Raw genomic sequence first — 24,888 nt, 5'->3', positions numbered from 1 at the left:
CATCTCTCCCCCGTGGACCGGAGAGAGCCGGCCCACAAAGAGTCCACCTGCTTTCATCTGTGGTCCAAGGATCGCCGGCGCATTGAACGGCACTACAGTGGGTTCTCCTGGGATACCCTTGGCCGGACGAGGCAGCTGGATTCTACCCCCCCCCCCTCCTACTCCTGTCGGCTTACAAGCGACCGGATTAACCCCCTCTAGTGTATCCAGCCTATAATCATTAAAGTATCATTGCTGTTATTCCTTAACTATTCCAGGTCGTATATTTACCACCTGCGCCTTCAGAGATTGGACATTATCTATTGATATACCGACGAATACTCCTTGCCATAAAAGTGCATACTATTTCAATTCATAAATGTAATTAAGTGATTAAGTGTTTATTCTACACACCATCGCTGTGTAGGAAATAAAGACCTGTTTCTAATTCGTACATTTGTGTTGGATCCGTTTCATCTACGTGAGAGTGTTCATGATAATATATTTATGCCGTGTACTGGGTGGCCGAATATTAAGTACAAAGGTAGTGGTAGTAAGTATCATATCTAGTAATACAGTCAGGGAATTGTACCCCTCAGTTACAATTGGTCCTTCGAGCCGGAGGGTAATTAGTGTAATATTAATATAGTGTTATTAATATTGAAATGGCCTATGATGAACACTCCACGAAACGATCCTCCTAACCAACGCCCGCAGCGCGAACGACGGCTCCCTCAGTACTTAGAGGCTTACGCTGTCAGTCAACAACCTAGTCTTCTACTAACAGTAAACGTGGTAAAACTAGAAAGTAAAAGTATGTCTAACCCCAACGCCCAGACTACCCCGACCATAGAGGCCCCTACGGGCTCTAATGTAACTGACCAAGTTCACGGTGGGGACCAGTGGGAACCAGACATGACTTCACACCCCGCCAGTACTGAAGAAGTAGTCCCCGATGAGTCCCGGGAGGAATACAACGCTACCGAGAGAGAACTCGGCACGGAAGAAGACGGGGAGAGCACCGTGGAGATAGAGCTCCAAGGCTCCGCAAGGAGTACCCCGAGGGAAGGCTCCCCTATACAACCGCCTTCTCCCAGCGAGGCAGAGAGGACCCTACAGCAGGCATTCCTCGTCAGCCTGAAAGCCTCTACTGAACGCGATAGACTCCAGGGTGAACGCGATCGATTGCAGCTACAGCAACGGAGCGAAGAAGAGCACATACGCCTGGAAATAAGACTCATTCAGATGGAAGAGAATGTGGCCCGAGACCGAGCAGACAGCCAGCGAGCAGCTGCTGGTGCTCTACGGGACGCAGAGCGCGACAGACAGCAAGCGCAACTAATAGAACAGCTGATCAGACGGACAACACCCTCTCCCTCCGCCAGAGGCTCCAGGAACTCGTCTAGACACACCTCCAGGGCGGCATCCCCTAGCCGAGTAAACAACCCTGAACTTGACCAACAGACGAGGTCTATACCCCCCACAGACCACCTCCCCCCACCGGTCCAAGCGAGACCTAGCAACCGGGAAGGAGCAGCATATCCTGTGGAGAGGCTAAACCAGAGACTACAAGCACTGGATGACCTAACTGAAGACGAAGAGGAAGAGGAGGAGAACCGCGCCCGAAGACAGCACAGTACTCTACCGGACCAGGAGGTCCGGTACAGCCCAGGCTATACTCCCGCGGAGCTGCGCTACAGACCCCCGACTCTATACACGGGTGAGCACAACGCACGACCCGCACCGAGGAACAGCACCTGGACAAGCGGGCCATGGTACACTGCCGGTACCAGCCCATACCAAGGAGCGGGAGGAGACTCGCCTAGGAGGCCTCTCCCCCAACGCTCGCCGATGTATCCACAGTCAGCGTCATACATTGGCACGCCTATGGTACCCGACTTCACCCAAGAGAACCGGGCCCAGTATACAGAACTCCGCATGTGTCTGGAGACCATGTTGGTGGATGTATTGGATGAACGCCACAAATACGCCATCCTACTGCAGCACTTAAAGGTGCCCCGCGCACATAATATAGCGCTCGCCTACGCGACTTCCACCACCCCATACACAGCAGCGCTGGTAGCATTGGACCAGAGGTATGGGCGCATATGGGATTACGTGATCCAGGAGATCCGACACATCGACCGCTTACCCCCAGCAATAGACAATCGAGCACTGGACGACCTGTCCATCAGAGTGCAGTCCCTGGTAGGGATGTTGGGAGCGCAAAGAGAGAAGGGGAAGTATGAACTTTACGCCAACTCAAATGTGGAAAGGATCCTGGAGAAGCTGCCGCCCGCTCGTCAGGAGCGCTTTAGGCGGCAGAGGGACCACAGAGACCCGAATGGCCCCGAACCGAACCTCCTCGATCTAGCAGACTTCCTGGCGAGAGAAGTCGGCAGCCTACGGCTAGATACATTCGGACGGAGCACCCCTGGCTCCAGAGAAGGAACCAGACGACTAAATGATGGAAGAAGATCGGTGACTGTGATGCACCAATCGGAGTCAGTACCGAGCAGCAGGAGCCACAGTACCCCCTCCAGAACGGAGAAGTGGAAGATAGTGTGCCCCTACTGTGAGAAAGAACACTGGCTAGCGCAATGTGACTCCTTCCCCAAGCTGAACGCGGAGGAAGCAGGTCAATGGATAAAGTCCAACAAGCGCTGTTTTCGCTGTGCGCGCTCACACATGGCAGCCGAATGCCGCTTAAAGAAAAGGTGCACCAAGTGCGATGGAGCCCATCTGGACATACTTCACGACAGTAACAGACGGCGCCCTTCACCTGCACCATCCAGCCGCAAAGCGAGCGTCATGTACATCGATCCCGCCAACAGCAGTGGAGCCCGAGTACTCCTAAAAGTAGTGCGTGTGACACTAAGCCACCAGAATAAAGTCCTGGACACTTACGCCGTCCTCGATGACGGGTCAGAGAAGACCCTGCTGCTCGCCTCCGCTGCGGCCCAGCTAGGGCTGCGGGGAAGCGAAACCCAAATGACAATTCGGACAATAAGACGAGATTTGAAGACGATAAAGGGCGAGAATGTCTCATTCTCTATCGCAGCAAGCGGCCAGCCTGAGCGACGGTACCAGATTGCAGACGCTTTCACCAGCCAAGAAATAGGACTGTCGCGGTACACATACCCCGTCGCCAAGCTGATGGAGAAATATGCACATCTGCGCAAGTTACCGATCCCGCTCATAGACAATGCTATGCCGACCCTGTTGATAGGCTCCGACCATGCAGACCTCATTGTCCCGATAGACCGGGTTCATACCGGACCCCGAGGCTGTCCTGCAGCAGTCGAGACCCGTTTGGGATGGACTCTCCAAGGCCCGCTCGCCAAATCTCTCAACCGAAGTACAGCCACTAGATGTCTCCACTCCCGAGTCACAGAGGGAGAAACCGCACTCCTGCAACACGTAGAGCGGCTATGGAGCTTGGAACAAATGCCCTTTAAGAATGGAAAGAAAGACATTCGCTCTAAAGATGACATTTACGCCATTCACCTCCTCGAGACAGGGACCAAGAGAGTCCCGGTCAACGGCGTGTTGAGATACGCCACGCCACTCCTGCGGCGAGAAGGAATGCCTACTTTCCACGCCAAGACAGACGCCATAGAACGGTACCTGCTGAACACGGAGCGGCGCTTAGCCAAGAACCCCGCCCAAGAGAGTGTATACCGCGCTGAGATTGAGAAGCTCATCACAGCGGGACACGTCACAAAGATGGACATTAAAGAGGCTGACCAGACCACTGAATCGTGGTACGTGCCCCACCACAAGGTCCATCACAACGGTAAAGACCGCATAGTATTTAACTGCAGCTACCAGATCGGATCCCAAAATCTGAATAAAGAGTTACTGCCCGGTCCCACACTCGGCCCCTCCCTACTCGGCGTTCTACTCCGCTTCCGCCAGGAAAAGGTGGCCATCAGCGGGGACATTAAAGGAATGTTCCTGCAGGTGAGATTAGTAGAGGCGGACAAGCCCCTGTTACGGTTCCTATGGAGAGAGAAGCCAGGAGATGAGCACCCAGCCATCTACCAATGGGAAGTCCTCCCCTTCGGAACGACGTGCAGCCCCTGCTGTGCGACATTTGCACTACAGAAACATGTAGCAGAGGACCCAGCAGCGGACGAAGAGGTCCGACACAGCGTAAAGAACAGCTTCTACGTAGACAACTGTCTACAAAGCCTTTCAACCCAGGAAGAAGCCGAGGCTCTCCTGATTAAACTCCGCGCCTCATTGATCAAAGGCGGCTTTGATCTCAGGCAGTGGGCCAGCAGCGATCCGCAAGTACTGCGCAGCCTCTCCTCCGAGGACAAGGCAGCCAGCAGCGAGACCTGGATGGCTACAATCCCGGGAGAAGCCCAGGAGATGACCCTGGGATTGGTGTGGCGATTCAAAACAGATTCGCTTCACTACAGACACAAGCCCCTGACTACGGAGCAGGGAAGGCCGGCGGCGGCGCCGACCACCAGACGGAGTGTGTACACAACACTCGCCCGACAATATGACCCGCTAGGATGTATTCTACCGTACACCACCAGGGCAAAAATGATTGTACGAGCATTGTGGGACAAGGACCAGGGCTGGGACGACCCCATTCCCGCACACCTTGCATCCACCTGGAGAGAGTGGGAGATGGAGCTCCACTCACTCCCAGGCGTTAATATGCGCCGAAGCTACTTCCCACCCACGGTGAGGCCAGAGACATGTAAAATGGACTTACACGTCTTCAGTGACGCCTCAGAGGTCGCATACGGATCAGTAGCCTACTTGCGGGCCCAAGACCAGGGGGGAGAGATCTACACAGCATTTGTCCTCGCCCGCTCGAGAATAGCCCCACGCAAGCAACAATCTATCCCACGTCTAGAGCTCTGCGCAGCCCTAGCCGGAGCGCACCTAGCCACGCTCATCCAACGTGAGCTCACCATACCGGTGTCTAGAACAATCCTGTGGTCAGATTCCACGACGGTACTCGCCTGGATCAAATCGGACTCATGCAAGTACAAAGTCTTCGTGGGAGTCAGAGTCACCGAGATTCAAGACTTAACCGAAGAGTTAACCGGAGAAACAGAGTGGCGCTACGTTGATACAAAACAGAACCCAGCTGACGTCATCACCCGGGGGATGCCCCTGGATGACCTCACCCGTCGCAATGTCTACAGTGACGGCCCCGCATTCCTAAGACTCCCGGAAGGACAGTGGCCCATGCCTATCCCGAGGGAAGCAAGTCCAGAGGGGGTGGAAATTAAGAAGTCTGTGTTCTGTGGATTGAGCACCGTAGCCTCCACCGACCCTAACATAAACGATTGCACGTCCATAGAGAGTGCACAACAAAGAACATTCCTGCGGTACCACCCGGAGTGCAAGTCCCCCGCTGATATGTCAGCAGCTAACTACGAGGAAGCAGAATTGCTTCTACTGCAGCGAGCCCAGAGAGACTCGTTCCCCGATGAATTGGCCTGTCTACAGGGAGGAAAGCCCGTCCCATCCGACAGCAGATTAATTCACCTGGCCCCCGAGAGCGACGCTCACACCCTCATCAGAGTGGGTGGTCGCCTACGCAGAGCCCCCAATCTACCGGATGACATTAAATACCCGATCGTATTGAACAGCCGACACAAGGTCACAGAGCTGATTATAAAGAAATACGATGAGGATGTACATCACGCAGGAGCAGAAAGAGTCTTCGCGGAAATCAGACGTCGTTACTGGAGAGGCGGTACGACGCTTCCAACGAACATGTCTAGACTGCCGCAAGTGGCGCGCGCAGCCCAGCATACCAAGGATGGCTGACCTTCCTCCATGTCGCCTCTGAATCGGTGACAAGCCATTCCACTCAACGGGTATGGACTGCTTTGGCCCGCTGCACATAAAGAAAGGAAGAGGAACCGAGAAGCGGTGGGGTATTGTATTCAAATGCATGACCACCAGAGCGATACACATCGAGCTTCTCCCGACCATGAGCACAGACTCATTCCTTATGGCCTTCCGTAGATTCATATCACGGAAAGGAAGACCGTCTACCCTATTGTCCGATCATGGGACAAACTTTAAAGGCGGCGAAAGAGAGCTGAGAGAGAGCTTCCAAGCTATGGGCCCAGAACTTAAGACCCACCTCGCTCCAGCACAGGTTGATTTCCAATTCAACCCCCCAAACGCACCCCACTTCGGTGGCACTTGGGAACGAGAAGTGCGCTCCATAAAGACAGCCCTGTACGCAGTACTTGGGGCCCAGACTGTGGCGGAAGAAGTCCTAATGACAGTCCTCACGGAGATTGAGGGAGTACTTAACTCGAAGCCCCTCGGATATGTCTCCAGTGATGTGGCGGATATCGACCCAGTTACCCCCAACACACTCCTGATGGGGCGGCTAGATCCCACATTACCCCAGACAATGTACCGGCCTGAAGAAGCGAACGGCCGACGAATGTGGAGGTACAGCCAAGTATTAGCCGACAAGTTTTGGAACAGTTTCCTACTGCACTACCTACCGTCTCTACAGACCCGCCAGAAGTGGGTAAAGGAGAGAGACAATTTGACAGGAGGAACAGTCGTCATGATTATTGATCAATCACTGCCCAGAGCTATGTGGCCGGCCGGCCGCGTAAGCAAAGTGATCACCGGTGCCGACGGCAAGGTCCGAGCAGCTGAAGTGCTCGTCCAGGGTCGCACTTACACCCGTCCCGTGGCAAGGCTCATAGAACTGCCTCGACTCCCAGACACAATCGATGATGACCATGACCCTACAACCCTATGACTTTGTGAAGTTGACTGACCCCTACAGCAAACCCTTATGTGTAAATAGACAACGCGATTAATCTGTCTCCGTTTAACTGATTAGGTCTGGGACCTATTCAGGGGGTGGCTGTTGTGAAGGGCCAGATTAAACCGAATATATATATTTATTTATATATATATATTTAATTGTATTTGTATATTCTCTAATATTCCCTGATATCCCTTGTATATTCCTTGTACAATATGCATTGAATATCCATTCTAGCCTACTGAACATCCCATAATAGTCTCCATTCTACTATTGGTCGAGACCTTGGTGCCAGGCTGCCATACCCCTCAGACCCAGTTCAAACGTACCGCTCGACATGTACGAACAAGTCCTAGTTCCGCGTAGGAATTTGGCTACCGCACCACTAATGGGACTATTTGTTCATAGTGCGTATATATACTGCGCTACTAAAGTAGGACTTTCTTTTCAGTCCAGTTTCTTACCCTCCAATAGAGTCACAGACGTAAAGCCTCCCCGCGATGCCACGTGTGGGAGTAAGGCCAAGTTCGGCCTACCATCGGTATTGAGACATCGTGTATATTAATATTTGAATAGTCATATTTGGCACTATATCGTCGAGTTGGACGTAGTCTATTAAGCTAATAATAGTCTGTTAATATATAGTGCTTCGTGCGGTGAGAATACTACCGTAGTCAGTACCCCATCGTTTCGGGCAGAGAACTGGCTGCTTACCCAGGGTGGTTGACCCTATGTGAAGCTGCACCCGAGGAGCCCCAGAGCCGACGAGCGAGTGGACCTGTATACCGGATTATTCTACCGACGACAGCCCGCCTTCCCAGGCACGGATTATGCTTTGGATACTTTGATTATTCTATGGATAAAGACCCCCGACACTACCGTGTGTTGGAACCCCCCCCCCCTGGAGAGGACGCAAGGTGAGGAGACGCTCTGCAAGACGAGGTCTCTCCACATCTCTCCCCCGTGGACCGGAGAGAGCCGGCCCACAAAGAGTCCACCTGCTTTCATCTGTGGTCCAAGGATCGCCGGCGCATTGAACGGCACTACAGTGGGTTCTCCTGGGATAACCTTGGCCGGACGAGGCAGCTGGATTCTACCCCCCCCCCCTCCTACTCCTGTCGGCTTACAAGCGACCGGATTAACCCCCTCTAGTGTATCCAGCCTATAATCATTAAAGTATCATTGCTGTTATTCCTTAACTATTCCAGGTCGTATATTTACCACCTGCGCCTTCAGAGATTGGACATTATCTATTGATATACCGACGAATACTCCTTGCCATAAAAGTGCATACTATTTCAATTCATAAATGTAATTAAGTGATTAAGTGTTTATTCTACACACCATCGCTGTGTAGGAAATAAAGACCTGTTTCTAATTCGTACATTTGTGTTGGATCCGTTTCATCTACGTGAGAGTGTTCATGATAATATATTTATGCCGTGTACTGGGTGGCCGAATATTAAGTACAAAGGTAGTGGTAGTAAGTATCATATCTAGTAATACAGTCAGGGAATTGTACCCCTCAGTTACAGCCTGTTGAAGTGAAAATAAATGGTTCCAAATGTGATATAGAGCTACAATACCTAGAATATGACACGTTTAGATATATAGTGTTTACATGTTGATATAGAGCTACAATACCTAGAATATGACACGTTTAGATATATAGTGTTTACATGTTGATATAGAGCTACAATACCTAGAATATGACACATTTAGATATATAGTGTTTACATGTTGATATAGAGCTACAATACCTAGAATATGACACGTTTAGATATATAGTGTTTACATGTTGATATAGAGCTACAATACCTAGAATATGACACGTTTAGATATATAGTGTTTACATGTTGATATAGAGCTACAATACCTAGAATATGACACGTTTAGATATATAGTGTTTACATGTTGATATAGAGCTACAATACCTAGAATATGACACGTTTAGATATATAGTGTTTACATGTTGATATAGAGCTACAATACCTAGAATATGACACGTTTAGATATATAGTGTTTACATGTTGATATAGAGCTACAATACCTAGAATATGACACGTTTAGATATATAGTGTTTACATGTTGATATAGAGCTACAATACCTAGAATATGACACGTTTAGATATATAGTGTTTACATGTTGATATAGGCGGGGGACGGGGGTAGACGTGAGGGGGAGGAGGGGGTAGACGTGAGGGGGAGACGGGGGTAGACGTGAGGGGGGGGGGGGTAGACGTGAGGGGGGGGGGGTAGACGTGAGGGGGAGGCGCGGGTAGACGTGAGGGGGAGGCGGGGGTAGACGTGAGGGGGAGACGTAATGGTAGACGATGGGACACGTGTATTTGAGGGAAGAGCCAGACGTCCTTCCACCACACTGGTTTCTGGCCAGCAGCCATGCTGTAATGGGACATACATCGCCTTATAACACACCTTGTAATAGTGCAAGCTATTAATATTTGATAACCAAAGCCATGTTTTTTTCTTTGTGTGTGTGTGTGTGCGTGTGTGTGTGTGTGTGCGTGTGTGTGTGTGTGTGTGCGTGTGTGTGTGTGCGTGTGTGTGTGTGCGTGTGTGTGCGTTTGTGTGTGTGTAGGTGGAGGATGTGAAGGCGGAGCTGCTGGAACGTTATAAGGTCTTACCGGGTCTCAGCAGTCGGCTGTCGGAGCTGGAGAGCCACAACGAGGAGGCGAGAGAGAAGACCAGGCAGCTGGAGCAGAAGATGGCCGCCATGCAGGTAACAGCAGACCTGGGACCTGCAACACTAACGGCAGACCTGGGACCTGCAACACTAACAGCAGACCTGGGACCTGCAACACTAACAGCAGACCTGGGACCTGCAACACTAACAGCAGACCTGGGACCTGCAACACTAACAGCAGACCTGGGACCTGCAACACTAAAGCTGAGCCCAAACGTTCGAACCTTCGTTCGTTACGTTGGCATTCGAATTCTAAATCAACATTTAAATTTTAAATTTTTAATAATAATAAATAAATATTCATTCTGTTTAAACCAATGGGGGTTTTCTTCACAGTTGCAGATAAAGATTAGGCTACACTAATATTATAGTATTAAAATAAAGTGGGATGTCCGATATTATCGGCCTACCGATATTGGCATTCAAATGTGATATAGGAAATTATCGGTATCGTTTTTTTTTTTTAAAGAAGAAAAAAATTATTTATTTACCCAGGCAAGCAAGTAAGAACTAATTCTGATTTTATTTATTGTCAAAAGTATGCATAATGTTGTGTTAATTCCACGACAAGAGATATGTAATGTTAATTACCTGAAATTATTCCGTTTTTTTGGGGGGGAAACCCTGCTTATATCGGTATCGGTTGATATCGGTATCGGAAATTAAGAGTTGGACTATATCGGTATCGGTAAAAAAGCCAATATTGAACATCCCTAAAATAAACTGATGCGTTATATTCATTAAAGAAAGTTGATTTAATAAAAAAAAAAAAAAGGCTAATTTAATCAGATTAATCACTTTATTCAAATTGAGGATTTAGTTTGAGGATATTTATATATAAAAATAAATAAATTATAAATAAATAAATAAAGATTTAATTAAAAACCCTGACGAAGTTCGAATCCCAAAAACAGGCTTCGGGGACAGCCTTACCAGACACTGAGTATCCATATGGGTCTGATACCAGGCTAAAACTGGATATTGGTAGCAGAGAATGTCCTCAATACTAAAATCAGATATGGAGAAACGTGTAACATGCTAGAAATCAACATGTTTATTGTATTTAGAACTATATCTAGTTCTAAATGTCTGCATGTGTCTGTGTATATAAGTTCTAAATGTATACATGTATATAACCCATCACGCACCTGTCTTGTGTATATATAAGTTCTACCGTACTTTTCGCACTATAAGCCACACCTGACTATAAGCCGCAGCAGCTAAATTGAATGATGTGTACATATATAAGCCGCACTGGACTATAAGCCGCAGGTGTTTTAATGTTTAATTACCATATGTTATTGGTAATATGTTATACGCTATTCTTGTGTGTTAACACCTCGCTAAGTGCACCCGCACAGACCACACCCAGCTTCTCGTTTGTAGTCTTTCCACCAGCATTGGGACACAATACTGTCGGACAAATAACAAGAATTAACTCATTTACAAGTTGTATTAAGTTGAGCAAATAAGGGAACAGATAAATAACATTTCAATGCAGTAAAAAAGCAAGATTTTTACATTTTCGAGTTTGGTCCACATATAAGCCGCACCGTTATATAAGCCGCAGGGTCGAAAAATGGGGAAAAAAGCCGCGGCTTATAGTCCGAAAAGTACGGTAAATGTATATAACCCACCACGCACCTGTCTTGTGTATTTAACAAATCATGTTAAACCCAGATTCGGCTCAAACAAGGGACTAAACACGTTTAGCAATTATGCCACATCATTGTGGAACGCCCTACCCAAAGCTGTAAAGGAATGTGAATCCCTGCCCACATTCAAAACCGCTCTTAAAGAGCACCTATGGGAGGCTGCAATTCGAAACTGGCCACCGTAAATGCCCAAAACCCCCACCTCCTCCTAATAGACAGTCTCCTCCCCACCGCATTTATATATTCCTTCCCCGCCATATGTATATTTCTCTCCCACCCACCCACCCCCTGCTAATGTACAGTCCCCTACCCATCATATGTATATACTCTGTCAGGATCTATGGGTAACAGTACTGTATATTTTAATACCGTTTATGTCACAAATGTATCAGTACTAAATACCTGTATGTCCCTATGCCATAAATGTCATGTATGTTGTGTATGTCATAAATGTCAATATGAATTGAAAATGGGGGACCCTGATGTAAACAAGACAAACGTCTTTCTCTGGTCTGCATCCCCTTAACAATTGTGTGTATTGAGCCGTACTGTATTGTACCCATTCTGCAATCTGTTAAATAAAGCATTCATTCATTCATTCATTCATTCATTCATTCATTCATTCATTCATTCATTCATTCATTCATTCATTCATATATAAGTTCTAAATGTATACATGTATATAACCCATCACGCACGTGTCTGTGTATATATAAGTTCTCCTTCCTTTCTAAAACACTTGAACGTGCTGTATCCAACCAACTTACTGCTTATCTCTTACAGAATGACCTCCTAGACCCTAATCAGTCAGGCTTCAGGACTGGTCACTCCACAGAGACAGCCCTCATTGCGGTCACAGAGGCACTTCACTTAGCAAAAGCGAAAGGCCTCTCCTCTGTCCTGATTCTCCTAGATCTATCTGCAGCCTTCGACACAGTCAACCACCAGATCCTCCTCGCGGCCCTCGCAGGAATGGGAGTGGCTGGCTCTGCGCTGACATGGTTGTCATCATACCTCAATGACCGCTCCTACCAAGTGTCATGGAGAGGGACCCTGTCGGCCACCCGCCCCCTGCGGACGGGTGTCCCCCAGGGCTCGGTTTTAGGACCCCTTCTCTTCTCCCTCTACACTAAATCACTGGGTAACATTATCACGTCTCATGGCTTCTCCTACCACTGTTATGCCGACGATACTCAACTCTTCCTCTCCTTCCCTCCCTCAGATATCCACGTCTCTGAGCGGATCTCGGCCTGTCTGTCCGACATCTCCGCCTGGATGACGACCAACCACCTCAAACTGAACCTAAGCAAAACAGAATTGCTCCACCTGCCGGCCAAATCCTCCCCCCTGACCGACCTTTCCATCACAGTCGAGAATGCAGCTGTGACCGCGTCCCCGACCGCCAAGAACCTTGGTGTTGTCCTCGACGACCAGTTGAACTTCTCTGCTCACATCGCAGCGACAACCAGAACCTGCCGATTCCTCCTGAGCAACGTCAGAAGGATCCGCCCCTTCCTGACAAAAGAAGCCACCCAACTCCTCGTCCAATCAACAGTCATCTCCCGCCTCGACTACTGCAACGCACTGCTCGCTGGCCTCCCGGCCACTGCCACTAAGCCTCTTCAACTCATTCAGAACGCAGCGGCCCGCCTGATCTCAAACCTACCGAAGTCGGCCCATGTCACCCCACTTCTTAGGGACCTGCACTGGCTCCCCATTGCTGCACGAATCCGCTTCAAGGCCCTCGACCTAGCATACCGTGCGGCAAAGGGAACTGCTCCCGCCTACCTCCGGTCAATGGTCTCTAACTAACTACACACCCTCAAGACCCCTACGCTCTGCATCTTCTGGCCACCTCAGACCTACTCCTATCCAAGCTCCGGGAGGGTCATCAAAGAGAAGTCGCCTATTCTCAGTCCTTGCCCCACAATGGTGGAATGAACTACCCATCCCAGTTAGGACAGCCGAAACACGTCCAATCTTTCGCCGTCAACTAAAGACGCACTTCTTCAACCATTATCTGAATTAAAAAAAAAAAAAAAAAAAAAAAACCTAACCCTAACTAACCATACTGTCATGCACTTGTCCTAATAAACTAACCTACACTGTAGCACTCAACACTTTGATGAACATTGTTACTCAGCTGATAGAGTTGTGCCCTTCCTGATGGCTTGTCGTACAGAACTTGTAAGTCGCTTTGGATAAAAGCGTCAGCTAAATGACTAAATGTAAATGTAAAATGTAAATGTAAGTTCTAAATGTATACATGTATATAACCCATCACGCACGTGTCTTGTGTATTCAGAAACTGATGAGTTCTCACTCTGAGAAGCTTCTGGAGGTGGAGTTGGAGCTCCGTCAGATGAGGCTGGTCAGAGATGAGGTGGAGAACCTGAGAGGAACCCTGGAGAACTTCAGGACCCGAGTAGCAGCTCTGGAGCAAGGAGGCAGGCCGGGAGCCAGCACTACCACACACACACTAGGTAAGACCTGGACCTAGCTTAGCTTAAACCTAGCACGACCACACACACACTAGGTAAGACCTGGACCTAGCTTAGCTTAAACCTAGCATGACCACACACACACTAGGTAAGACCTGGACCTAGCTTAGCTCAAACCTAGCACGACCACACACACACTAGGTAAGACCTGGACCTAGCTTAGCTTAAACCTAGCACGACCACACACACACTAGGTAAGACCTGGACCTAGCTTAGCTTAAACCTAGCACTACCACACACACACTAGGTAAGACCTGGACCTAGCTTAGCTTAAACCTAGCACTACCACACACACACTAGGTAAGACCTGGACCTAGCTTAGCTTAAACCTAGCACTACCACACACACACTAGGTAAGACCTGGACCTAGCTTAGCTTAAACCTAGCACTACCACACACACACTAGGTAAGACCAGGACCTAGCTTAGCTTAAACCTAGCACGACCACACACACACTAGGTAAGACCTGGACCTAGCTTAGCTTAAACCTAGCACTACCACACACACACTAGGTAAGACCTGGACCTAGCTTAGCTTAAACCTAGCACTACCACACACACACTAGGTAAGACCTGGACCTAGCTTAGCTTAAACCTAGCACTACCACACACACACTAGGTAAGACCAGGACCTAGCTTAGCTTAAACCTAGCACGACCACACACACACTAGGTAAGACCTGGACCTAGCTTAGCTTAAACCTAGCACTACCACACACACACTAGGTAAGACCTGGACCTAGCTTAGCTTAAACCTAGCACTACCACACACACACTAGGTAAGACCTGGACCTAGCTTAGCTTAAACCTAGCACGACCACACACACACTAGGTAAGACCTGTACCTAGCTTAGCTTAAACCTAGCACGACCACACACACACTAGGTAAGACCTGTACCTAGCTTAGCTTAAACCTAGCACGACCACACACACACTAGGTAAGACCAGGACCTAGCTTAGCTTAAACCTAGCACTACCACACACACACTAGGTAAAACTATACCTAGAGAGCTGATCCCTATTAGTCGATTAGTCGACTAATCGGTCGAAAGGAGCCGTAGTCGACTGGCCAACCTCTTAGTCGAATATATAAAAATTAAAAAAAATAAAAGATAATTTTTTTTATCATTCTTTCCAAAAGAAAAGAGACCTAGAAGCATGGCTAACGCTAATGGCACGCATACCAGAGGCTAACTGCCTACGAAAACAGGCGCAGAGGCACTGAAAGAGGATTTCACCCATCTAATGAACACACTAGACTACAAATATCAAGATGTATCCATCAGTGGACCAATTGCATGTTTTGCAGAGGACAAGAAGCCTTCAGTCGACTCCTTCAGACATTAAGCACCTCCACAGCCCAAATGGAATGAATTATTTTTTTCGACCAATAGTCGACTAATGGCAAATTTTGGCCAATCATAGTCCACCATCCAAATCCTTAGTCGGGGACAGCCCTAAGAGAGACACTCTCACACTCTCACACTCGCAAACACACACACACACACACACACACACTCACACACACACACACACACACACACACACACACACACACACACACACACACACACACACACACACACACACACACACACACACACACTTTGTAAAAGTAGACCCACAGACAGACAGACACACACACACACACACACTACGAACTTTTTTTTTACCTAGACACGCACACACTATGTAAAACTAGACCTAGACACACACACACACACACACACATGCACACGCACACAGACGCAGCGATCCAACCAGTCTGTTCATCGTCCCTACAGGTTCTCTGGAGACGCAGCTGAATCGCCATGACGACATGCTCAGTGTGCATGAGATCCGGCTGGCTGACATGGACCTGCGCTTCCAGGTAACCATGACCTCATCTGCATGGGTCTCTCATAGGACGTCATGATTGGCTGCCTGTAACATAGCAACCATTGTTTTATACATGGCAATGGAAAGAGACAACAGTTGCTATGTGTTTATATTAGGGCTGTCAAAGTTAATGCTTTAACTTTGGAGATTAATTTAAATTATTTAAAGCGTTAAAAAGATGTATCTAGATTAATCTATGGAGTGAAACATTTTCAACGTTCTGAACTTTCAGCAGTATCTTTGCTTGTTCTTTTTTTGCATCGACTCGTGTACCTTTTCGAAAATCATCTGACATGAAGATGGAGCACATTTTTGTTGTTACCGTAATATGATTTATATTACTGGTAGTTCATACAAGACATTATCGTCCTCTAAGACAATCTGCACTTTAACATATAGGCCTGGGTTGTTTTTATTTCTGTTAGCGCCGCGGATATAAGAGAGAGGTCTTTAAAGCTGAGTCAAAGTTTCTTTGTGTTGATTCTACATTAATTCCATGATTTTACTCAAGTAAACATCTGTTACAAGCTTCGGTTTTAAGTAGAAAAATGCAATATTTAATCTAGATTAATTACAGAAAATTGTGAGATTAGTTAGTTACATTTTTTTGTATCTATTGACAGCACTAGTTTATATATGAGAAATATATCAACAAAAACACAATAATTTGGTGTCTTATTACTGGATCTTGTAAACAAGTCACAGTGGAATATTAATATCGTGCTTTACTAGCCCCTTACGTGACTGCGGTTTGCAAGCCTGGGGCTTTTGTGACCGCAGTCACTTGCTCATGGGACGCGACCACTTTAGAAAATACCAACCAAGCGTGAACGCGGGCGTGGGGGTGTGTCAAAAATATATCAGATATGAATTTCAAAGATACCCAGCGTACAATATGGGTTTAATGGGTCTGGAAGCTCGGAGTTGCTAATAAACAGTTTAAATCATTGTTACTCCACGAGTGGTAATTATAGAGCGAGCCGTGTATTTCCGCCATTGGTGTCACAGCGCATGCGCACCAGGTTACAGGCAGCCATGCTGGAAGAGAGAGGACTACATAAACGGGCCTCTGTTGTCATAGATGGCATTACCGCTCGCTAATTTGCCGTATTTCAATGAAACGCTGCCATATTGGTGGAGTTGAATGCAACGAGGGGGTGATGAGGAGGGGTCTGGATGCTGAAGTACCGGTTCACTTCAAGAACCACAATAGTCAAAAACGCTTATCTGATGACTGAAAGACCCGCTTTGTTTTTCATCACCACCGTTTTTTGTTTGTTTTCAAACACATGGAAGTGAATTAGTCATCAGCTCATTGAAATGCGTTCATAGCGATCTATCATGGGGGAGGGGTGGGGGCGGGGGGGGGGGGGGGGTACAGGTATAGGTAATAGACAGTAGATCGACATAAGGCATGTAAATCTGATCTGAATCTAAAAATACGAGAAGAATAAACAATATAATTAACTCTGAATATAAAGATATGAGAAAGAGAAACGGTGTAAACAATAAAATGAACTCAATAAAACAATCAAAATAAACAGTGCAAACAAAGGTGCAGATGAGGGTCTGTATGCCCTATCGGTTATAATAAATTAGTATTGTTGTTCGGTGAAGTGCCCCCTTAACGGTCTTTGTTTGTACGTATGTCTCTCCCCTCTGTCCCCTCTGTCCCCTCTCTCCCCTCTCCCCCCCCCCCCCCCAGGTCCTGGAGACGGCCAGCTTCAACGGGACGCTCATCTGGAAGATCCGGGACTACAAGCGGAGGAAACAGGAGGCGGTGGCGTCCAAGACGCTGTCGCTCTACTCGCAGCCCTTCTACACCGGCTACTTCGGCTACAAGATGTGCGCGCGGGTGTACCTGAACGGGGACGGCATGGGGAAGGGCACGCACCTGTCGCTGTTCTTCGTGGTGATGAGGGGCGAGTACGACGCCCTGCTGCCCTGGCCCTTCAAGCAGAAGGTACCCGCCGCCGCCGCGGACGGGGGAGGGGTTCACTTCTCATCCACAGAAAGTGTTTAAAGGAACACGTCAACATTGTGGGACATGTGCTTTTAGCATCTTCTCCAGAGTCGGACAAAGAAGATGGACGCCGATTTCCTCTCTGTGCCGTTCAGTAGGAAGCTATCCGGCCGCAAGCTAGCCTAGCGTAGCACACATATAGCTTAAAACTGTGTTTTAAGGTGTTTTTGGCCCAACAGCTAGGCTAGCTAGTCCCCGTATCCGCTTCCATTAATTTGAGCTAAGCTAGGCTAGCTTGCATTAGCCGGATAGGAAATTGGTAACTAACTATATCTTCTTGTCTGACTCTGGAGAGAAGACTGTAAAGTGCAAATGTTGGCGTGTTCCTTTAACCTTCTGTAGTGTGGTTGTGAAAGGGTTTAACCCTTTGGTAGTGTGGTTGTGAAAGGGTTTAACCCTTTGGTAGTGTGGTTGTGAAAGGGTTAACCCTTATGTAGTGTGGCAGTGAAAGGGTTAACCTTCTGTAGTGTGGTTGTGAAAGGGTTAACCCTCTGTAGTGTGGCAGTGAAAGGTTAACCTTCTGTAGTGGCAGTGAAAGGGTTAACACTTCTGTAGTGTGGCAGTGAAAGGGTTAACACTTCTGTAGTGTGGCAGTGAAAGGGTTAACACTTCTGTAGTGTGGCAGTGAAAGGGTTAACCTTCTGCAGCGTGGCAGTGACAGGGTTAACCGCGTCTCCCCCTCCCCTCCCCCCAGGTGACCCTGATGCTGATGGACCAGGGTCCCACCCGGAAGCACCTGGGAGACGCCTTCAAGCCGGACCCCCACAGCAGCAGCTTCCGGAGGCCCGTGGCCGAGATGAACATCGCGTCCGGCTGCCCGCTGTTCGTGGCGCAGACGGTCCTGGAGAGCAGCACGTACATCAAGGACGACACCATCTTCATCAAGGTCAGTCGTCGTCAAGCACACAGAGTCCGTGACATCCCTGCCTGACCGTGATGATTGAGCCTCCACCCCCCCCCCTCCCCTCTGTTTTTTTCCCTATTTTAATTCTTTTTTTCCCCCAATAGTTATCGTAGTTATGTTTTTTTTTATGTGTTTATATATATATATTTTTTTTGGCTTTTTTTTTATTATTGTTTTATTTATTATTATTATTGTTATTTTTTTTCTGTTATATATTTTTTTTATTTCTATTTTGATTTTAGATTTGTTGTTGTTGTATGTATGTTTGTTATCGCTCTCCGTGGATGGGATGGGGAGGGGCTAGGAACGGGAAATGTGGGGGGGGAGGAAGATGTATAATTTGTATAATTATCTGTACTTTTTATTTTTTTGAAAACTTCCAATAAAGAAAGTTATAAAAAAAAAAGTTAGTTATCATCATCTTCGTGGAGGTGAGAGAGCTCCTTCTGAAAGTGTTGAATCCATGAATAGAATAGAATAGAAATCCTTTATTAAACCCGAGGGAAATGCGGCGCTACAGATCTCTCACATTGAACAACAATAAACATTTAGGTAGTCAATAGGACTAAAATAAGAATATAATAATATTAAAAATAAGAATAAAATAGAATAAAGAATAAAATACGGTCCGGGATATACATTCTGGTATGTATATACATTCTAAAATCTTAGATATAAAGTATAAACTATATAGTGGGAAATGTTAAAGGACAAAAACGATGAGCCGTTTGTATAAATCATTCTGAGTCGTTATTAAAAATAGAAACATAGTTTATTTCATCTGTGGCCACAAAATGAAAGTTCAGTTTACAGTCAGAGACAACATGTGTTCACACACTGAATCTGACCACCAGCAAAGTGACCAAGAGGTCTAGTCAGACGTACATTAATACACAGAAATAGACGTAACATTAGAACAGATATGACTGAAAGTATAAAATGGCCCAGTTAGGAGAATCAACCTTGGCTAGGCGGTGATGTTCACGATGTTCCTAACTGGAATGTTAAACAACCTTGCTAGGAGAGGAAAAGATTAGGTCAAAGGTCATCCTCTCCCCACATTAAAGGGACAGTAGTGTCTGCCAGTGTCTGAGCTCATTATACTAGCTGGCCATAATGAACTAGTCGAGCTGTACAAAGATATAAATGATATCTCAACACAGATCTATAATGACATGATAATATTTCCCACGACAATAGTCAGATTCAGATTCCTTTATTGTCACTTATTTCAGCACTTTACAGCAAGAAGAGTGAACATCTATTTATTGTGGTCCCTCGACCATAGCAGCTTCCAATAATAAAAAGAAATACAATCAATTTAGCATAGAATACAATAAGAGGACTAAAAATAAAGATGACTATATACAGTTCTAAAAGGTGTGCAGTGCAATACAATACATTTAGCATAGAAAAAAATAAGATGACTAAAATTAAGTAAAAAAATATACAGAAATATACAGTAAAATGTACAGTAATACATGTACAAATGTAAAGTGTCCAGGAAGATTTCGCCAGGCTGTACTGTCACCCCGTGCTCAGTGATGCAGTGAGGCATTATAGAGTCTAATGGCTGTCGGAATGAACAGCCATAGACTCTATATAATGCATCACTGTGCCTCACTGAGCACCATCCACCCAGTGTGTCATCTGTTGTGACTTTAAAGCTGTTGACCCATCCACAGTATGGATTAATATGACTTAAATTAAATGTATTCAAAGATGAATATATAGTATAGAGCTAAATAAGTCCTAGGTATATGGATCTTAATATGCCTCTTTGTTAAATTGGTCATCCTCATTTATGTTTGTTTTGGCGACACCTACTGGTGATAAACTATCATTGCTGTTGTAGTTTTGCACCGTATTGACTTGCTTTCCATCTTGAACATGCATTGTTAACTACTGACTTAGTCTTCTATTAGATTAGATGATATTATATTCAAATGTATTGTCATTATTCAGCACAAGTACAGTACAACGAAAATGTTTGGTATCCAACCAGAGTGCACGTGTAACAGTAAAGTGCAATAGTAATATACAACGTACAGGTGATATATACAGCACTGTTGTACATGATATCATAGAGAGTATTATGGGTAGACTATAGTATGAGGTGGGTAGTTAAGATTAAGATTATTATCATGACTATGATTACAGTGTAGAGCAGTTGTAGACAGTGAAAGCAGTAGGTAGGTATACATTGAGTATAGGCAACAGAGTTCAGAGTTGTACAGTAGAATAGAATAGAATAGAAATACTTTAATCATCCCGAGGGAAATTTGGCACTCACAGTATCGCTCACAGTAAACCTTTAGGTAGACAAAACAAAGTCACGAATAAGAATAACAAAAGAATTGCCTAAGAATAAAATAAGCCTAAGAATAAAATAATAATAATAATAAAATACGGTCCGGGATTATTATACTATGTTATGTATAATACATTCTAATATAAAATATACAGTAAAAATATACAGAAGTATGGGTAACAGAGCCTAGGCTGTAGGCAATGGAGTCAGAGTTCAGAGGTTATATGGTGGGGGGGCGTTATTTCTAAACCTAGCCGCATTTCTGGCAAGATGCTCTCTGATTGGCCGACGCCTGTTTCTACACTGGTTAAGCTTAGGCACTCTTTCGAAGTTGGTTAAGGTTAGAGTTTGTCTTGGAGCATGGCGATAGAACGCCAGGTAGTTTGCAGGCTGTTCGACGTGGAAATGGGCAAAGACACAGCTCGTCACGCGATTGGGCAAACATGTCAGTGGCCAATCAGAGAGCGTCAGTCAGTGGCCAATCAGAGAGCATCTCGGAGAAATGCGGCTAGGTTTAGAAATAACGCGGTGGGGGGGGGGGGGGGGGGGGGCTGAGTTCAGAGAGATGACAGCTGAGGGAAAGAAGCTGTTCCAGAGGAGCGGAGGTTCCTGTAGCGCCTCCCGGAGGGGAGGAGGGCAAACAGTCCATGATTGGGATTAATTCCAAACAAACTGCTGTAAAACACATCACTTCCTGTGTTTGAAACGGCCAAGAACAGCTCATGTAAAAAAACATGCATGAACTGGGTAGAATCACCGCTGTGTTACATTATCAATATAGTGATCGAGGGTGGAAGAAATATTAGACATGTATTTATATGAAAATGTTTGAGGTTAATTACTTTAAACCATTTACAGTGAGTATTGATTTTTTTTTGTTCATCCAGGTTACCGTGGATACCTCTGACCTCCCCGACCCGTGACCTTTAACCTCTGACCTTGCTGGTCTGAGATCAGCTTGACCTGTCACACCCGGCGGAGCGAGGGATGATGGGATGGAGGAGAGGAACGGACGGATGGAGGTTGAACCCCTGTCCGACCGAGAGAGAGAGAGAGAGAGAGAGAGAGAGAGAGATGACTAGAGAGAGAGAGAGAGAAGAGAGAGAGAGAGAGATGACTAGAGAGAGAGAGAGAGATGACTAGAGAGAGAGAGAGAGAGATGACTAGAGAGAGAGAGAGAGAGATGACTAGAGAGAGAGAGAGAGAGAGATGACTAGAGAGAGAGAGATGACTAGATGGATGGAGAGAGAGAGAGAGAGAGAGAGATTACTAGATGGATGGAGAGAGAGAGAGAGAGATGACTAGATGGATGGAGAGAGAGAGATGACTAGACGGATGGAGAGAGAGAGAGAGGGATGAAGAGAGAGAGAGCGGGGGAAAGGAGCACGCTCGAGAACGAGAAGAGAGACTGAGTCGCAAGGTGGAAAAAGACGAGGACGAAGAGAGAGAGCGAGAGAGAGACGTCACCGTGGAGACGGAGCGAGGGATGAAGAGAGAGAGCGAGAGAGAGATGTCACCGAGGAGACGGAGCGAGGGATGAAGAGAGAGAGAGAGAGAGAGAGAGAGAGACGTCACCGAGGAGACGGAGCGAGGGATGAAGAGAGAGAGAGAGAGAGAGCGAGAGACGTCACCGAGGAGACGGAGCGAGGGATGAAGAGAGAGAGAGAGAGTCGGGGGAAGGGACGTTAAAAAGGCAGAAAAGACATTTGTGATGAAGGGAGAGAGAGAGAGAGAGTGAGTGAGAGAGAGAGATGGTTGACTGAGAAGGAGAGAATACAAGAATGAAAAGAGAGAGAAAGAGGGTGGGTGGTGGTGGTAGGGGGGGGGTACAGATCTCATCGTGGGGTGCAGGGGCCCTCCGGGTGCACGGCCAGGGGCCAGGGGTCAAGGGTCAGCGCCCGCCACACGTGTGTCTGTGTGGCGGTGAGGACTGTTTCCTCCTCGAGGCAGCGGCTGCTCATGTGTGTGCGCCCGCGCCTGTGTGCGTGTGTGTACGTGTGCGTGCGTGCGTGTGTGTGTGTGTACGTGCGTGTGTGTACGTGTGTGTGTGTGCGTGTGTGTGTGTGTACGTGTGCGTGTGTGTGTGTGTGTGGTGACCTGGGAAAAAGACTGTTCTCGGCTACTAAAGGCCGCGTGGGAAACCTCGACACACCTTCACGCGCGCGGGCAGAGCGCTGGTCTACGCTGGACGCCACCGCCGCCTCTCTCTCTCCGGGGGGGGGGGGGGGGGGGGGGGGGGGGGGACAGACCGGACGCAGAGACGACCAGGCGGACTGGAACACTGCGAGTGTGGAGACGGGGAGACGGGGACCAAAACTATACACACAATCTCACAGAACGTTTTGTACAATTGATGTGTTGTTAGCCGTGTTGTTGTTGTTGTTGTTATTAGTCTGTGGAAGGGCAGTCGCACTGGGGTGAGAGCGGGGAGCCAGGCTGGACGAGAGAGAGAGAGAGAGAGAGAGAGAGCCAGGCTGGACGACAGAGAGAGAGAGAGAGAGAGAGAGAGCCAGGCTGGACGACAGAGAGAGAGAGAGAGAGAGAGAGCCAGGCTGGACGACAGAGAGAGAGAGAGAGCCAGGCTGGACGACAGAGAGAGAGAGAGAGAGCCAGGCTGGACGACAGAGAGAGAGCCAGGCTGGACGACAGAGAGAGAGAGAGAGAGAGAGAGAGCCAGGCTGGACGACAGAGAGAGAGAGAGAGCCAGGCTGGACGACAGAGAGAGAGAGAGAGCCAGGCTGGACGACAGAGAGAGAGAGAGAGCCAGGCTGGACGACAGAGAGAGAGAGAGCCAGGCTGGACGACAGAGAGAGAGAGAGAGAGAGAGAGCCAGGCTGGACGACAGAGAGAGAGAGAGAGAGAGCCAGGCTGGAGGACAGAGAGAGAGAGAGAGAGAGAGAGCCAGGCTGGACGACAGAGAGAGAGAGAGAGAGAGCCAGGCTGGACGACAGAGAGAGAGAGAGAGAGAGCCAGGCTGGACGACAGACAGAGAGAGAGAGAGAGCCAGGCTGGATTACAGAGAGAGAGAGAGAGAGAGAGAGAGAGAGAGAGAGAGCCAGGCTGGACGACAGACAGAGAGAGAGAGAGAGCCAGGCTGGACGACAGAGAGAGAGAGAGAGAGAGAGAGAGAGAGAGAGAGAGAGAGAGAGCCAGGCTGGACGACAGAGAGAGAGAGAGAGAGAGAGAGAGAGAGAGCCAGGCTGGATTACAGAGAGAGAGAGAGAGCCAGGCTGGACGACAGAGAGAGAGAGAGAGAGCCAGGCTGGATTACAGAGAGAGAGAGAGAGAGCCAGGCTGGACGACAGAGAGAGAGAGAGAGAGCCAGGCTGGACGACAGAGAGAGAGAGAGAGAGAGAGAGAGAGCCAGGCTGGACGACAGAGAGAGAGAGAGAGAGAGAGAGAGAGCCAGGCTGGACGACAGAGAGAGAGAGAGAGCCAGGCTGGACGACAGAGAGAGAGAGAGAGAGCCAGGCTGGACGACAGAGAGAGAGAGAGAGAGAGCCAGGCTGGACGACAGAGAGAGAGAGAGCCAGGCTGGACGACAGAGAGAGAGAGAGAGAGAGAGAGAGAGCCAGGCTGGACGACAGAGAGAGAGAGAGAGAGCCAGGCTGGACGACAGAGAGAGAGAGAGAGCCAGGCTGGACGACAGGCTCCATGTTGCTGCCTCTTTGTCATAAAGAACACATCGGAACTTTTAAAAAACGCCACCCCGTGTCGCGTCACGTCGACGTCTCCTCTCCGGCGGCGCGGGGAGGACGACCACCACCAGGGATGGCGTAGGATCCCGCGTTGCCTAGCGACGGCCACAGAGCGGGACGGTGGATCAAACATGGACGCTCTGTCCACACGGAGCAGGACGGTGGATCAAACATGGACGCTCTGTCCACACGGAGCGGGACGGTGGATCAAACATGGACGCTCTGTCCACACGGAGCAGGACGGTGGATCAAACATGGACGCTCTGTCCACACGGAGCGGGACGGTGGATCAAACATGGACGCTCTGTCCACACGGAGCAGGACGGTGGATCAAACATGGACGCTCTGTCCACACGGAGCAGGACGGTGGATCAAACATGGACGCTCTGTCCACACGGAGCAGGACGGTGGATCAAACATGGACGCTCTGTCCACACGGAGCAGGACGGTGGATCAAACATG

General features: G+C 48.0%; 1 protein-coding gene across 2 annotated transcripts in view; it reads left to right on the top strand.

Moving 5' to 3' along the window:
- The window catches only part of traf3 (TNF receptor-associated factor 3), a 92,037-nt gene extending 70,330 nt beyond the window's left edge, over positions 1–21,707 (top strand). For both annotated transcript variants that reach the window (XM_084307388.1, XM_084307387.1), the window contains exons 10-15: positions 9,354–9,494; positions 13,419–13,596; positions 15,397–15,482; positions 17,196–17,453; positions 18,208–18,399; positions 21,616–21,707. In XM_084307388.1, the coding sequence (XP_084163514.1) occupies positions 9,354–9,494; positions 13,419–13,596; positions 15,397–15,482; positions 17,196–17,453; positions 18,208–18,399; positions 21,616–21,651 (891 nt within the window). In that variant the 3' untranslated portion in view covers positions 21,652–21,707. The remainder of the gene's footprint in view (positions 1–9,353; positions 9,495–13,418; positions 13,597–15,396; positions 15,483–17,195; positions 17,454–18,207; positions 18,400–21,615) is intronic.
- The last annotated feature ends 3,181 nt before the right edge of the window (positions 21,708–24,888 follow it).

The sequence above is a fragment of the Notolepis coatsorum genome (assembly GCF_963971535.1).
Source record: "Notolepis coatsorum genome assembly, chromosome: 2".
In the NCBI taxonomy this organism is placed as follows: Eukaryota; Metazoa; Chordata; class Actinopteri; order Aulopiformes; family Paralepididae; genus Notolepis; species Notolepis coatsorum.
The sequence above is the reverse complement of the archived record's forward strand: the minus strand, read 5'-3'. Positions and strand labels throughout refer to the sequence as shown.